Genomic DNA, 16,066 nt, shown 5'->3' on the forward strand with positions numbered 1-16,066 from the left:
TAGCTAAGGGTTGTTCAGAACTAGTCAATAATTTTTTAGCAATTACAGTCTGTGGCTGAAGTAAAGCCAAGAAAATAAATAACAACAAAATAATTTTTGCTCATATTTATTTATTAGACATTGCTGAAGTGAATTATTTCTATCATCATTCATAATATCTGGATTCCAGATTCTGGTTTTTGATTCCGGATTCCGGATTCCAGATTCTGGATTCCGGATTTCGGTTTCCAAATTCAGCGTTTTAGGGTTGCCCCAGATGATGTATGTACATATGTTAATCTTGAATAATCTGAAATTTCAGAGAGTTTAAAAATATCATATCATATCTGTGATGGTTCTGAGGTGGAGGGCTGTTACATGTACATGTAAATGTCTCATGCACGATTTTTCTATCGCTATGATTCAGGTGCAAATAGTTTCTGTATCTGTTGATGTGCAACAATCTACACCAATATTTCAACCTAATAATGTACAGTGTATATTAATTAACCAAATTATGCTGTTTTTAGTTGACCAGTGCTACTACATAGTAATGTGATGTTGAAGGGCACAAATTTAAAAACACGCCCAGTGTCAACTTGTCAAATATATGAACTGGCCAGACAGTGTAGATTAAAATTTCTCTGAAAGGTAAGATGTTTCTTAAACATTATTTTGTAATTAATGATTTCTCAGACATTGTTTTCTTCAAGAAAAGATTCATACCCCACATGGAGGTTTTTTCTCTATTAGAGCTCTTGATTCCTGATACTTTAATTTGGAATTTCTAAAGACTGGCCATGAATGGGTGTTGGGTGTGAATATCTTCTGGAATTGCACATTCATTCATTGAGTAAGCAAGAACATCAGTATTTATCCTGACAAACTCTGATTTTCTTCTGGAAGCTGAACTCATATACAGTTGTGAAGTTATATGTACAACCAAACAGCCTGGATGACCCTGTGATTGGGACTGTGCACATTGTTGTAACCCTCAATGTTCCAGTTTCTTGTTTGAAGCAAATTGCATTTGCTCTTGAAAGCAAGTGGCGAAGTTCATAACAGTTATGTAAGTTTGCTTTGTATTTCAGGGCAGAGCCTGCCACAGTGAAAGTTGGAGTACCAACCCGTAGCATTTGATTCACTACTAACACTCAGTAAACAACTAACAATGAAGTACACTGTATATCAAAGAAAGGAATTACATGCCTGTTCCTGTCAGTCAATATATGAACAGTTTACAGATGGGGAGCCTGTATTAAAACATCAAAGATTTTCAAAGCAACCATGTCCTGGTGAGATATTTCTGAGGAAATATAAATTTAAGGTCCTTACGATTGCTTATAGGCATTGATTTTTATTGTAAACAATATCTTACTGAGTGTATTTTTCTTGTGTACTAATTGTTGTAGAACACAGACATCACTGTTACGACAGAGATATTAACTTGTGAAAAGTTCTATAAACAAATGCATCTGGGAACAAATTAATTTATCATGGATGCAGCTTCTGAGAGATCCCCAATATTAATGGAACATACACTGTTCATACATGTAAAAGAGTTCAGTAATTCATTACTTATGATTGTAATGCTTTGTTTGGTTTCTCTGTATTTACAGACAACTTGATGGGATTATAGATTCTGCACCAAGTTGATTGAATAAACTGACTTGGAGGTTCAGTTCTGCAACCCATCCTGTTTGTAGTAGTATCATAGCTGCAACATTGTGACAGATACACTGCATTACATTATTAAGAAACACATATTAACTAATAAACTATTAAATCATTCCCAATTTACCTCATACATGTTGGATTATTTTCATTAGTAACAACATTCCGAAAAATAACTGAGGAGCTCCGCTTTTAGGCTGGCCTAAATCTATATATTAGGTTTTGTCCAAAACGTCGTCGGATAAATCACAAGTTTAGGATGACAATCAACAATTGCTGTTGGAGAAGTCAAAAGTTTTAACACTGTCAATCAAATTGGGAGTAGGTCGAATGAACCAAAAGCTCTCAGCAGCACACTGCCGAATAAATTATTGCATTTTTCAAAAACGTTTTCGGTTAAATCATAAGTTATAGATGTCAATCAAAAGTTGATCTTCAAAGCCTAACTGAAACTCAACAAAAAAACTAAAGCATGTCAATCAAAAAATAAAGCTGGTTTATGAACTATATAATAAAAGTAATATGGATTTACAATTTTACACACGAGTTGTAGTTCAACTTTTACAGTTACGATAATGGAACACCAAGGAGATAATGTGTTTAAAAAACCAGAGCCTCATCCAAAAAACACCTACTCCTTACGAAGAAGTAGTCAATAAAAGCATTTGCACAATAACGTATTGTTTCTCATTTCTTCACTTTTGCAAGCTCATAGTCAATTAATACATTTGTACACAATAAAAACATTTGCACAATAATGTATTATTGTTTCTCATTACTTCGCTTTTGCAACCATTCACACTTTCATTTTCCAACCATCTACTGTCGCCATCTTGAATTCATTATCCATCCACTTTTGTCCCACTTTTTCCCCATACATTTCCTTTACTAAATGAAAAAATGGGAAATTGAGTCTATAAGCACCCCCTTTATTACTTATATAACAGTGACATTTTAAAAGGTGTGATCAGAAAAATAATGATTACATTGTCCAGGCAGTACCAGTTTATGGACGGCATATCCAGACAGTAAGAGGAACTGTAAGCATTACTGGGTAAGTTTGTTTTATGCTTTTGACTTCTTGTACTTGGATTTTGTGTCATTTCATCACAAGAATAGGTAATGGAAGATGCAATAGTTGTTGCAATTTATTTTTGAAGGCAAACTTGTAAGTCTGACTATGCTGGATAACAGCCATGTGTAAACTGAATGTAAAGCAAACACACTGTTAAAGATGGGGCAGCCCTAAAACCTGGAAACTGGAATCCGGAATCCAGAACCAAAAACTGGAATCCAGAGACTGGAAACTGAAATCCACAAATAAAAGAAAACAAGTTCTTCAAATACTTGAAAATTGTTTTGCTTAGGTTTTTGCTTGTAAAAAATTAGCAGCCAAGTAAAAAGGACCTCAAACTTAACCTTTTTTGATTTTTTTTTTTGTCGGTGACCAGACCCAAACTTCCTCTCGGCCAAATTTTGAATCTTGCAACCTGTGATGTTTATTCACCAAAAGCTGTTGAAACAAGGACAATGTTATGGATATTGTTTTCTTTATTTGTGTGTAAAATATATTTTCTTTTGGTTTTATCGAAGCATTGGATTCGAAGTGAAATAATAAATATGCTAAAAACGCTAAAAAAGGGTATTACGTTGGCCATGGAATGCGCTGATGTTGCAGCTTTCATTTTCGCTATGTGACAAATAAGATCGTGTTTACTGTGCAAGTTTATTTTGGCATAAGCGACGGCATTAATTTATTTGCAATTTTGTGAGTATTTCTTGTGGGTTTCGGCAAATGAAGCAAATTCTTTGGCTGTTTCATCGCAGCGAGTTAAGAGATTTGAAGAAAAATTAAATATTTGTCGAGGTAAACAAGAGCTTGCCAGAACTTGCAATGTTTAAGTCAGTGCTAGGAGAAAAAACACAATCGTTCTAAAATTAGCCGTGAATAGCATAAACCCTCTGATTGTGTGACTTGCATGACTACTTCAAAGTACAAACAAATTAAATTTTGACTTTTCAGGAAGAAAGCTGTTTATTGAAAGTGTTATTAATAGCGTGACACTTGCTTCCTTTTGTATCATTCATGGGCATATCCCGAGCGAACTTCCAGATTAAGACCATTATGTCATCATAAATTTCACAAAGGCTAAGAGCAATGGTGCAATAAGTTATAACACATTTTGTGTTGATCAAGTGATGTGTTTACAGTAATCAATGAATCATCAAGGACTGCTTTGGAATGTGCACTGCGTTGTGACTGTAGTATTCACAAAACAGAAATTTTAAAAGCGTGGTTATAAGATCGAAAAGATCTTCTTGTTGCCATTTTGTTTAATAAGTGATCTGCAATTTACTTGAGGTATAAATTTACCCTTTATGTCTAGTAGATACTGAACAAGATAGAAAATGTCATAGAGAACCGGATGTCCGTCAGTGGCAGCCCCTTGTACATTGATGGTCACACCCCCCACTTTCGAAGTTCAAAGGCTAACCTGGCTCATTTAAATATAAAATTTGATTTTTCCAACAGATACCAGACTAATTCCAGATCAACACTATTTCTACACTGATACTGTGACAAATCAACATTTCATATTCTTGGCGGCCATCATATTAAAACAATTTATAGAAATGTTGCACACTTACTTCTGTCTGCTTCTCGCTTGCTAACAGATCAGACCACATGTTGTTAAAAGATGCTAAAAGACTGCCAGAAACTCACCGCAATATAGCTTATTGTTATTGTGCTACTCACCAGTCTTCTCAGAGCAATTTGATCTAGACAAGAACCGCGCTCTCACCAGGGCTAGGCTGAACAAACGATGGGTAACTTATAGCCTATGAGCAGGCTCTCGTGTTTGGGCTGGGGGTGTGTGTGGCAAAGCCGCATGAAGGCACTCGCTCACATGTCAATGCAGAAAAACACTAGACACTGCTCAGACACTAGAGACAGATACTAGAGCCTGCTCGCAGGCTATGAGTACATGTAACTCTATCCACCCGAAAAATCAATAACCCTGACTGGATAGTGATTTACCCAATGGATAGCTTTATCCAGCTTTTGAACAATTAGGCCAGATGTATAGCTTAGGGTTGTTCAGAACTAGTCAATAATTTTTTAGCAATTACAGTTTGTGGCTGAAGTAAAGCCAAGAAAACAAATAACAGCAAAATAATTTTTCCCCATATTTATTTATTAGACATTGCTGAAGTGAATTATTTCTATCATCATTCATAATATCTGGATTCCTCATTCTGGTTTCCGGTTCCGGATTATGGTTTCCAGATTCAGTGTTTTAGGGTTGCCCTTAATGATGTACATGCATGTTAATCTTGAAGAATCTGAAATTTCAGAGAGTTTTAAAATATCATATCATATCTGTGATGGTTCTGAGGTGGAGGGCTGTTACATGTACATGTAAATTTAACATGCACTGTTTTTCACTTGCTATGATTCAGCTGCCAATAGTTTCTGTATCTGTTGGTGTGCAATGATCTACACCAATATTTCAACCTAATAATGTACAGTGTATATTAATTAACCAAATTATGCTGTTTTTTAGTTGACCAATGCTTCTACATATTAATGTGATGTTGAAGCACACAAATTTACAAACATGCCCAGTGTCAACTTGTCAAATATATGAACTGGCCAGACAATCTAGATTACAAAATTTTCTGAAAGTTGGAATTACCAGGTAAGATATTTCTTAAACATTATTTTGTAATTAATGATTTCTCAGACATTGTTTTCTTCAAGAAAAGATTCATACCCCATATGGAGGTTTTTTCTCTATTAGAGCTCTCTCTTCCTGATACTTTAGTTTGGAATTTCTAAAGATTGGCCATGAATGGGTGTTGGGCGTGAATATCTCCTGGAACTGCACATTCAGATTTAGTAAGCAAGAACATCAGTATTTATCCTGACAAATGCTGATTTTCTTTTAAAAGCTGAACTCATATACAGTTGTACAGTTATATGTAAAACCAAACAGCCTGGATGGCCCTTTGATTGAGACTGTGCACATTGTTGTAACTTGCAATGTTCAAGTTTCTTGTTTAAAGTAAATTGCATTTGCTCTCAAAAGCAAGTTGCCAAGTTCATAAGAGTTACATAAGTTTTCTTTGCATCTCAGGGCAGAGCCTGCCACTGTGAAAGTTGGGGTGCCAACCCCAGCATTTAATTCACTACTGACACTCAGTAAACAACTAACAATGAAGTACACTGTATATCAAAGAAAGGAATGTCATCTGTTGGTGTGCATAGATTAAAAGAAATTGTAATTGATATGTTTTTATATGAATAACAGTGGTGTTCAAGTAGCAGCTACAGTACCATTACTTGCCTGTTCCTGTCAGTCAATAGTAGTTATATGAACGCCGCATTAAGGACACTTTACAAAAAAACGCCCTCCAACAGCCCCTGCGAACCAAAAAAATACCCTTGCAGGGCCTTTCTTTGGAAAACGCATTTTCAGGCCTCTCAGAGCAACTTCATTGTAAGCCCTCTCCTGAGCCCATTTTATGTCTCCAAACCCCCAGCAAATGACCAAAAATCCTTCTGCTCGAAAACACTTCGTAGAGTCATTTCGTGACTAAAAATGCTTGTGCAAGGCCTCTAGAAATAAAACATCCTTCTGCCACAAACAGCATAAAAATGGGCTGTTCAGGGCCTCTAGAAATCAAAAAATGGGTCACCATTTGAAATGTATTTTTTTAATATAGCTTAAGACGCTTGAAAATCACTTTTTGATTGCATATTATGTATCTTTTGAATGTATAATATGGTTTGTATAGTGCTCAATCAAGCGAAGATTCTCGGAAAACAGGAAGTCTACTATGGGACTTTCCCTTGAATCAGTCATTAAAACATGAGACAGTCATATGATTTTTTTATATTTTATTGTTTAATGTGTCCCACGTTGTGGGACTCTTAAAATTAAAGCACAATTAATGTGTCCCCCGTTGTGGGACTCTTAAAATGTTCAGTGTTGCAGAGTCCAAGACCAGCACAACTATGCCATGACGTCACAGCACAGCTATGCCGTGATGTCACATTATGTGTCCCACGTTGTGGGACTCTTAAGATGTTCAGCATTGTGAAGTCCAAGTAACCGGCACAACTATGCCGTGATGTCACAGCACAGCTATGCCGTGACGTCACATTATGTGTCCCATGTTGTGGGACTCTTAAAATGTTCAGTGTGCGAAGTCCAAGACTGGCACAACTATGCCGTGACGTAACATTTTACAAGTATTACAAACACAGTCTATTTCATGAGTCCAAGGCATTGCTTCATTTGTAGTAGTCTGCGAATATGAAAGCCGCATTTTGATGGTAGAAACCATCAATGATTTCCACGTTAACAAGTGTCAAGTCTCTTCTACTCTCAGCCATTTTACAATGAAACTGATCTGAGGCCTTCTGAATTCTCTTGATATACAATTGATCTTTTAGGGGGAATTTTCCCTTACCATTATGATTGGTGGAAAAAATCATATTACTGTCTCATGACTTTGATGACCCATTTCCGAGGGAAAGTCCCGTAGTAGACTTCCTGATGTCATCTGGTCTTTCCGAGAAATGTCACCCAATAATGCTGAGAGGCTTTATTCGTTGGATGCATGTATAATATATAAAAATAATTGTTGAAAAGCAATATATTATTCATCATATCTCTTCTTGAACTCTTCTTTATTCTCCTTATGCTTCATTGTTAGTTTATGCTTGACTATATATGCTAACAAATAATATTCACGACAATTAATACGGACAGAACCGTTACGTATAACTTCCATATAATATTATATATAAAAATAATTGCGTGACATAAGGGGTTTTCCCTTGGAAATGAGTCATCGTTCTCACTTTATGTCTTACATATTCAGTCGTTTTTTACCAATGGATGACTCAACAATGAGTCTTGCCATATGACTTTGTTGTTACATGTATGATGCTTTATTGTCTGGAAATGCTTTTTGATATCCTTGTAAAAATATTGTTGTCTACAGAACATGCAAATACAGTAATCATATTCTTTCTTCATACAATTTATTTACACAATAATCTCTTCAGTTTCTTCCAAAATGATTCTTTTTTAAAAACCAGATTTTTTTGTCAGGGTATTTTTCTAATCTGAAAGAATATACTTTGTAATTTTTTATGTCGAACTTCATATAGTATAATCATATAAAAATAAAAATCTAAACCTATAATATATGAGTTCAAGTCAATCATGGGAAACAAGTCAATCAAGCCAAAGTATAAGCCAATCGAGAAAATTGAGTCAATCAAGCCAATCAAGCCAAAGTATAAGCTGAGTCAATCAATCCAATCAAGTCAGAGTTCAACCTCAGGGATTCTCAATCTTTGGGTGAAAAATGGTCTCCAGGTTCTTCTCAATTGACAGATTCTGATTCTGGCTAAATTTATTGTAACATATTAGTAATGAATTGCAATACAGAAATACACAATGAAATGATCAAAATGGAATATATAGATTGTCCGTTCTGTGATCAAGAATTACAACAACCATCAACAATATACCTTCCTTGTTGTGAAAAACACGACATGATAAATAACAAAGGCACAAATGTATGCCGTAATTGTGGTACAGTTCACAGTTATAGTATAGCCAGCGAATACGTTGATTTTTATGAAAATAAACATAGGTTTGTCAAGAAATCAGTTTACTAAAGAAAATATCAGTTACAAAATGTAATAAATGATATATGTAGTAAAAATGGATGGCAAATATCAGTACAAAATCTTCATAGAATACATGATATTTTCCAAAAAATAGACAAGATACTGCCACAAATTAATGGTGATCGTAAATGAATGATTAACATTAATTTTATTTTAATGAAGATTTTCGAATTTTTGGATTTACCGATTGATAAAATAAAAATAGCAAAGTCCAAAAAACTTTGCTAATGTATGAATATTATTGGAATAAAATAATTGATCTTATTCAGTTGTAAACAATTTATTGTATCAGTCCTCAAACTTGTCGTATAATGGACACATATCTATTATAATTTCATTGACAACTTTGATGTAATCTAAAAATCTTTCGTCATCGAATTCTAATCCTCTAAGAAATGACCTTATGTTGGTCAATATCTTTTCATATGTCATGTATGCGAATTTACACAGCTCAATCTTTCGTTTGTAATTTTTGGCTTCTGTGAATGCGCTCAGAATAAGACCAGCACCTGATATTGTCCCAGGAACAATGGGGTTCAGTGTTGCGGCTCCCACTATTGTTCTTGTTGCTATCAATCCAACAGATCAATTTTACATGCCAGGTCCATATTTTTAAAATATTTGTACGTCACTTTGAATAGCCAGTATGTTTTATGATGGTATTTGCACAAAGCTTTCAACTCTGATATCTCAGCTTCGGTTAAATTTGGATTAATATGATTGAAATTGAAAATAGTCTTTGATGCTTTCATATATATGGTTAATAGATTGTTTAATCTAATCCAAAATATGTTCCTAACTTGTTTTCTGTGGCTACCATAGCATGAAAAGCGTCTCCACCAATTGCATAAGAGTTCGTTGTGAAACCCATTCTCACAAGATAAGCAGACTTTATTGATGTAAAATGAATGTTTTCTGTGTAATGAGTGGGGGTTTGTGAGTCCGTGGTTTCTATCAGATCAATTCCAGCAATAGTTGTGCTTAATTTGTTACCCTTCTTTGTACTCCATAACATTATCTGTTTGTTAATAAATTTTCTATTATCACCGGTTAAATCCAGGAAATTGTTTGTTCCACTGAATTCTGCTTGCGGCAGAACAACATTGTTTTCTTTTTTTATAAAGTTATACGATGTCTTAAATCCTCTTTTTGCCCCCATATGAAATTGTAAATAATAATAACGTGAGACGTTGAAATCTATTTTAACAACAGCAAAAATCGTGAAATCTTTGGTGATATCAAGATTGACATCCATTTCACTGTAAAAATTATCGAAACCATAAGTCATGCTGAAATCAGAAAATGGTTTACTACTTGGTGAACCAGTGGAGGTAACTATGCTCAAATCGTTGAATGCAGTCACATTTGGACCACTCCTTTTGAACTCTTCTGGGTCTAATAAATCAGCATAAAATTTGAATAATCTTTTGAACACCTTGTCGTGTATTGCCACTCAGGCTATTTGTTTTTCAACAGTGTATACTTTTATTGTTAGTTCAGTGATTTTGTCGTTCAAAGGATTGATTTTGGTTTGCACTTCTCTTCTGAAAAATTTCACAAGATTATCTTTAAACTCGTTCAACTGTTTGATATTCACAGTATCATTATTTTCGACACCATCTTGAACATTTTTTATCTGATGATTTTCCATGTCAACATTTCCATTGAAGTTCGTAGTGTTTAAAAAATTAACAGTAGCATCAAAGTTGGGTGATTTCAAAAGATCAACACTGGCCTTGAACGTCATTTTTCCATTTTCGAAAGTGTATGGATTGCCATAAACATCTGAACTGACATCATTCTGTTTTCCCTCGATTCCATAAACAATCAAATAACCACGACCCTGCAATACCCTGACACCTTATGTTAACGAAAATTCTTTGTGGATCAGTTGAAGAATACTTATGCATGTTAACAGTGGATCGACTGTATGTTGAAAGCAATTTTGTTGAATGTTGACTAATATTCAATTGAGGTGAAATAACTGACACTGTTACTTTATCCATAACTGGCGGGAAGAATTTGACCACCAAAGTGTACTCACCGTTTGGAAGCACAAAAACGTTAAAACCAAGTCTAGATGAATACCAGTTTTGTGCTCCTTTTCCCATTTTGAAACTGTGAGCTTTTTTATTCACATCATGATGTGAAGCAGGAAAATCCATGATGCCATCAACGATGATGTTACTTTCGCTCAATGACTCATTAACATCTTCCATAATGTATGGGAAAACGTCTTTTTTGCTGTCAGAACTTGTTATATGTGACTCATTTATCTTTTTGGTAAAACTATCAGTCAGTGTTGTAATCATAGCCCCTTTGATCTGGTTTATGTACATAACATTAGTAGCTGACAGCACGTTGTGGGAGTCAGTGGATAAGCTGATAATTTTGTTGTTACCCATATCAAGATCAACAGTCATAGAATTTCCACCGTGAATATTCAATTTTTTATTGTCTACTTGTTCTACTTTATCCAATAATTCAGACAATGCTTGTTTTGTTCCATTAATATTATTAAGAAGAGCTGTATCAGCGTTGTCAACATAAGACTTATTAGTTTTATCAGCAATAGCAATCTTTTGCTTACCGTTTTCTGCATCAACATTAAGCCTTGCTGGTTTTATCAGCATTATAGCAATGTTTTGCTTACCGTTTTCTGTGTCAACATATTTTTTGGGAACAAGATCATTATCATCATGTAACCCATCATAATACGGTTCTGAATTTTTGATCACTGATCCTTTCAAATCAAAATAATTACCATTTTCATCTTTCTTCAAAAATTTGTCGTTCAAATACTCTTTGTTAACAGCACTCTTGAGATCTCTGACTCTTATGTCGTAATCATCATCAACTTTATGATCGTCAGGAGTGTCCAGATTGAACACTTTCTTACATGTATTTTGTAAATTATAATTGCCATCAGAAGTTAGTTTAAAACCTATTCCAAGGTCTCCTTTTCCACCCTTCACTATTACTGTTTCAGATGAGGCAACTTCACCTGACCAGCCTAATATTCTGTTTGAATAAGACATATATAATAAAGATATATTAATATTTCATAATTTCTCATTGAAATTCTTAGCTGTGAATTCTTGTGTTTTGTATGCCGTATGGATCATTAGAAGCTTTTTCATACAGTTTTTTATCAACATTGGTTTCATGGCATAAAAGTGATTTTTCATTTGCTGATGGAAATTCGTATATACAAAAATGAGACCAATTCAGTCTGATATCCTTTGGAGTTTTATAATAGCTCTGACTTAGATATATTACTGAACAATTCTTGTGTCTTCCTCTTATAAAATAATTGATTTTAACATTTATTGAAATACAGTAAATTCATTATCATATGAAGCAAACTATATAATTTTGTTTTTCCTCAGCCTGATGGGCCACAAATTAGCATCCGAAAGCAATGGTCAGGCATAAATTGGTACAATTGTTTATAATTACCAACATTTGATATCATAATTTGGTATTTTCATATTATATCAGTATATAATTTTAGTACTACATGGTGTATTGCATGATGTTTTATATAATATGTGACCTTCCATAGGAAAACACGTCTTATCAAAAACAGCATTTAGGGGGTGTTTGAAATGCCTCACAAACGGGGTTTGACAGCGTTTCAAATGCTTTGCAAACTCTTTTCAAACGCTTTGCAAACCCTTTGCAAACTCCTTACAAACACTTGGAAAGGATTTCAAACACTTTCAAACCCTTTGCAAACTCCTGTCAAATGGTTTGCAAAGCGTGTCAAACGCTTCTCAAACCCTTTGCAAATGCTTCTCAAACCCTTTTCAAATGCTTCACAAACCCTTTGAAAATGCTTCGCAAACCCTGTGCAAACACTTCTCTTGAGAGCCGGCGGAACCAGTCCGCAAGGAATAAAACATGTTTAGCAACGATTAGTTTTTAATACCTTACGGTCAGCAATGAAAAATTTTAATTTATGTCAGTAAGAGTCCGAAATGTGGCTTACAGTAGTTTTTTCCGTTTTACGTTTAGCTGGGATTTTAGCAACATTCTGTTCCTGGAAAATTCAGCAAGAAGTATGTAGTTTTGTGCTGTATAACATGACGTCTGAGAGCCATAAAAAAAAATTTCTTTGGTCCAAGTAATGACCCCAGTCCACTAGCCTGAGATAGTCAAATATGTCATAATCTGCCAGAAGCGGCTAAGCGCATTAAACCTGTTACTGCTAAGACACCAATCTTTGCTGAGGTTATTAGGAGTATTATTGATAGGTATGCTGGTCCAACAGCTAATCTTAAAGATTTATGAATAGCTTGTATTTGCTCAGTGGGGTTTGCAGGTTTCACTTCGTTTTGATGAACTTAGTAACATTACTCCTGCACACATGGAATTCTTTTTTGATCATTTAAGAGTGTTTGTCTCAAGGGCGAAGAATGATGTTTATCCTGAAGACAACTATGTTTACATTAAAAGGTTAGGTAGCAAATACTGTCCCGTTGCACTTCTAGAAAGATATATGTCTGTTGGCGATATTGATCTTTCCTGCACTGCTGCACTTTTCAGGCCAGTAAGACTGTTTAAATCTTCCAATACTTACAAGTTGTACGGAACCAAGCTTTCATACACCAGATGTTGGGAGATCTTTAAGAATTGTTTAAATGATGTTGGTTTAGACAATAAGTTGTATGTTCTCCATAGTTTAAGATTGGGAGGAGTACCTCCGTGGTTAGTAATGGCGTCAACTTATCAGAGTGATCACTTAAACTTCATGGGCATTGGAAGTCTGATTGTGCTAAAGATATGTATATCCTTGAGGACACATCTAAGTGGTTATAAGTACTTGCACTACTCACTAAAGGTTATAGCTGATTAAGTAGGTATTTAGTTCTAGTGAATGTTTCCACTGTGTGAAGTAATTGTACTAGTTACGTCCAAGTGTGTTTATAAATGTCAGCTTGGATCGCCTGAGTATCCAACCATCTTTCTGTTGTCGTTATGCATTTGCAGTATTTAAGCGGAAAATAATTTACGTTTGTTTGAGCGGAGTAAATTAGAATGTAAAACACATTTCGAGGATAAAATCCCACCAGTTTTCTGGACAAAAACTTTAGAATTGTGATTTGTCATGATGTGCATTGTATTCTTGATTTCACAGGACAGTACACTGAATAAAGGTAGAGTTTCCTTGTACAAGTTGAAGGAGCAAAAGTTTTCCTCCAAGGCAAACTGTGTAAATTTGTGTTAATTTCACCATTGTTTAACTGACTGTGCATTCACTAGCTGCTATGCGAGACCTCATTTCTGTGGGACTTTTCTGTAGAAAAGCCATGTTTTGTTCAGCATTAGAAATATACACACAGCTTTTCTTGATCAATTTGCATGCCTATTTCAGGTGTAAGATTTGCTCAGAAAGTTTCACCAGTGTTCATTCCATTTCCAACTTTCTTGCATTCCAGTACAATACCAGTAGCAAGACATTCCCTTTATGAACTAGTTTCCTTGGTGTCTTTTCCATATCTTCAGTTCCGTATTTAGTTTCCTTTATTTAATTTATGATTCACAATGAACAAAGGAGTCAGGAAGCGTCTGTAGTTTTTCAGAACTGAAAATAATCCTATACTACTTAATAGGTTGCTTCAGTCCATGCATGCATGGACAATTGTTTAAAGTAAACAGAGAACTATACAGACATATTTTGCTGATTGAATGAGGCCAGGATTGAACAGTTCTATCCTAGAAGAGAATCGCCCTATCACAGATGCCTTCACACCCATGTAGGAACCTGCACTCATCTCAATTCAACATGGACTAACCTTACTTGAGGCTATGGCATACCCTCCATAGTTGGTGTTTGTTTGAGTGGCACCATCTTGAATGTTTGTATCATTAAATGTGGGACCAAATATATCCATGCATTGCTGAATTGAATACCTATAAAACAAATATAGAAATAATCAAACTTAATTACATCTCATTATTCTAGACTCTTCCAGATGGACACTTTACTAAATCAATCACCAAACGTTGGTTCCTGCTGTACTGTACAACTCTGCAATTGATCTCCAAATAGAACTGCAAACAATCTTGGCCCACAAATTATCCCAATGGCAGACCAAAATGATCCTGTCATAAAAATGGGAATGGCATGGTTAATGGGGTGGTAGTGGAATGATGTGTGTGTACCATGTAACTCAATTGTGTTAGGAGAGGATTTCCCGTTTTTCAGTCATTCTACTTTAAACCATATTTTAAGATTTTGAAACCTTTCCTAAAAGCCAACAGTAGTATATTACCTTGCAACGTAGTCAAAGTTTCCTGCTCTCAGATTGTATTGAAAGTGAATTTTGTACTTTTTGAATTTTGCTTTAGCTGCTTTTCTATAGTTTCCCTTGTTAGATATTCATTTTAGATCGAACCTTGTATTTTCGTACAAGCTGCCCTTCATAATTTCTTTGTTAGTATTTGCTAATGTTTGTATTAAACTTTGTACTTATGCCACGTATTGCCACTCTTCATGTGATGTCATCATTTTCCAAAATAAGAAATTACCAATCCTTCTGAAGTTTCAGTTTCATCAGATGTAAGACCCTTTAATAACTTGATGTTTTGCAGCGTTTAAGCTCGACAGGGTTCCTCATTTTGAAATAGGGCACGTTTGAATTTCCAAGTTTATGCGTTCTGTGACATTAAAATGGCGGCCCAATAAGGCTCTCAAATAGTCAAAAAGATGAGTTATTGCTCAAGTTTTTGCTAACTAAACAGTTGTTGCTATAGAAAAAGTATTAATTTCAATGTGTCGGAGCTCTAGAGTAATAACTTTTTGTTTCAATGGCAAAATTCAATGACAGATGTTTCTGTTACTTTATGGCCGCATGTTTGTGTCCCTCCGAGGGGCACAAACATGGCGACTCCATAAAAAGCTCTATAAATTTGTGTGAAACACTTCTCCGAATAGCAGGAGAATGAAAAACTGCACAGACCTAAATCTTGGCGAGGTTGTGTATGTATCAATCATCTTTCATATCCCAGCTTCTTGACTTAATTTATTGAATGGTTATGATTTTTATTTTTGATGGCGTGACACTGCAAACCAGCCATACGCTTGTACAGAACTTTGCACTTTTGACACGAGGTGATGATGAAAGTGCAGTTAAGTTACAACACAAGTATTAAGCTGCTTGCCTGATGCATTTATAGGGGCATCTGCAATTCTTTTTAAAGGTGTGTTTTGGTTCTAAGAACAGAATTTAACCGTCTGGAAGAAAACCATGACACACGACACCATCTTTATTTTCGATGTTGCGATCAAAAAACAAAACTTTCCCCTACCCCCTAGAATATGCAAAGGACCAAAACACAATAGGTACCAAAGAAATCTCTGGGAAGTAGGAAAGAGCCAATTTCTTAGTATTTTTAAACGGCCACTTGACTCACCTACCCAGCAAGGGAGTTTATATATGCCCCCAGCAACTCCTACGCAAAGTTAACCGAGTTAACAATGAAAAACTTTTAAGGGCCCATTAACCGATCTTTTCGAGCTGTTGCTAAGGAAAATTTAGTCTCATATAACCTCATCATCTTTAGTTAGTTCAGAGTTATTTCATCTGTTTTAACTTTTTCATGATCAGTAACACTAGTGATGACATCATCAGGCCACACCCATGGTCATGTGACTAATACAGAAAAAATGCAAAGGCTCCCAGGCAAATTACTTTA

At 35.1% G+C, this 16,066-nt stretch overlaps 1 protein-coding gene across 8 annotated transcripts in view; it reads right to left on the reverse strand.

The window, feature by feature from the left end:
- LOC110066520 (putative serine protease K12H4.7) overlaps positions 1–16,066 on the reverse strand; it is a 149,629-nt gene that overhangs the window by 58,262 nt on the left and 75,301 nt on the right. For all 8 annotated transcript variants that reach the window (XM_089293418.1, XM_089293419.1, XM_089293417.1 and 5 more), the window contains exon 7: positions 14,164–14,281. In XM_089293418.1, coding sequence (XP_089149544.1) covers positions 14,164–14,281 — 118 coding nt within the window. The remainder of the gene's footprint in view (positions 1–14,163; positions 14,282–16,066) is intronic.

This window comes from Orbicella faveolata, unplaced genomic scaffold, assembly GCF_042242905.1.
Source record: "Orbicella faveolata isolate gen_17 unplaced genomic scaffold, um_ofav_v1 contig_25, whole genome shotgun sequence".
NCBI lineage: Eukaryota > Metazoa > Cnidaria > Anthozoa > Scleractinia > Merulinidae > Orbicella > Orbicella faveolata.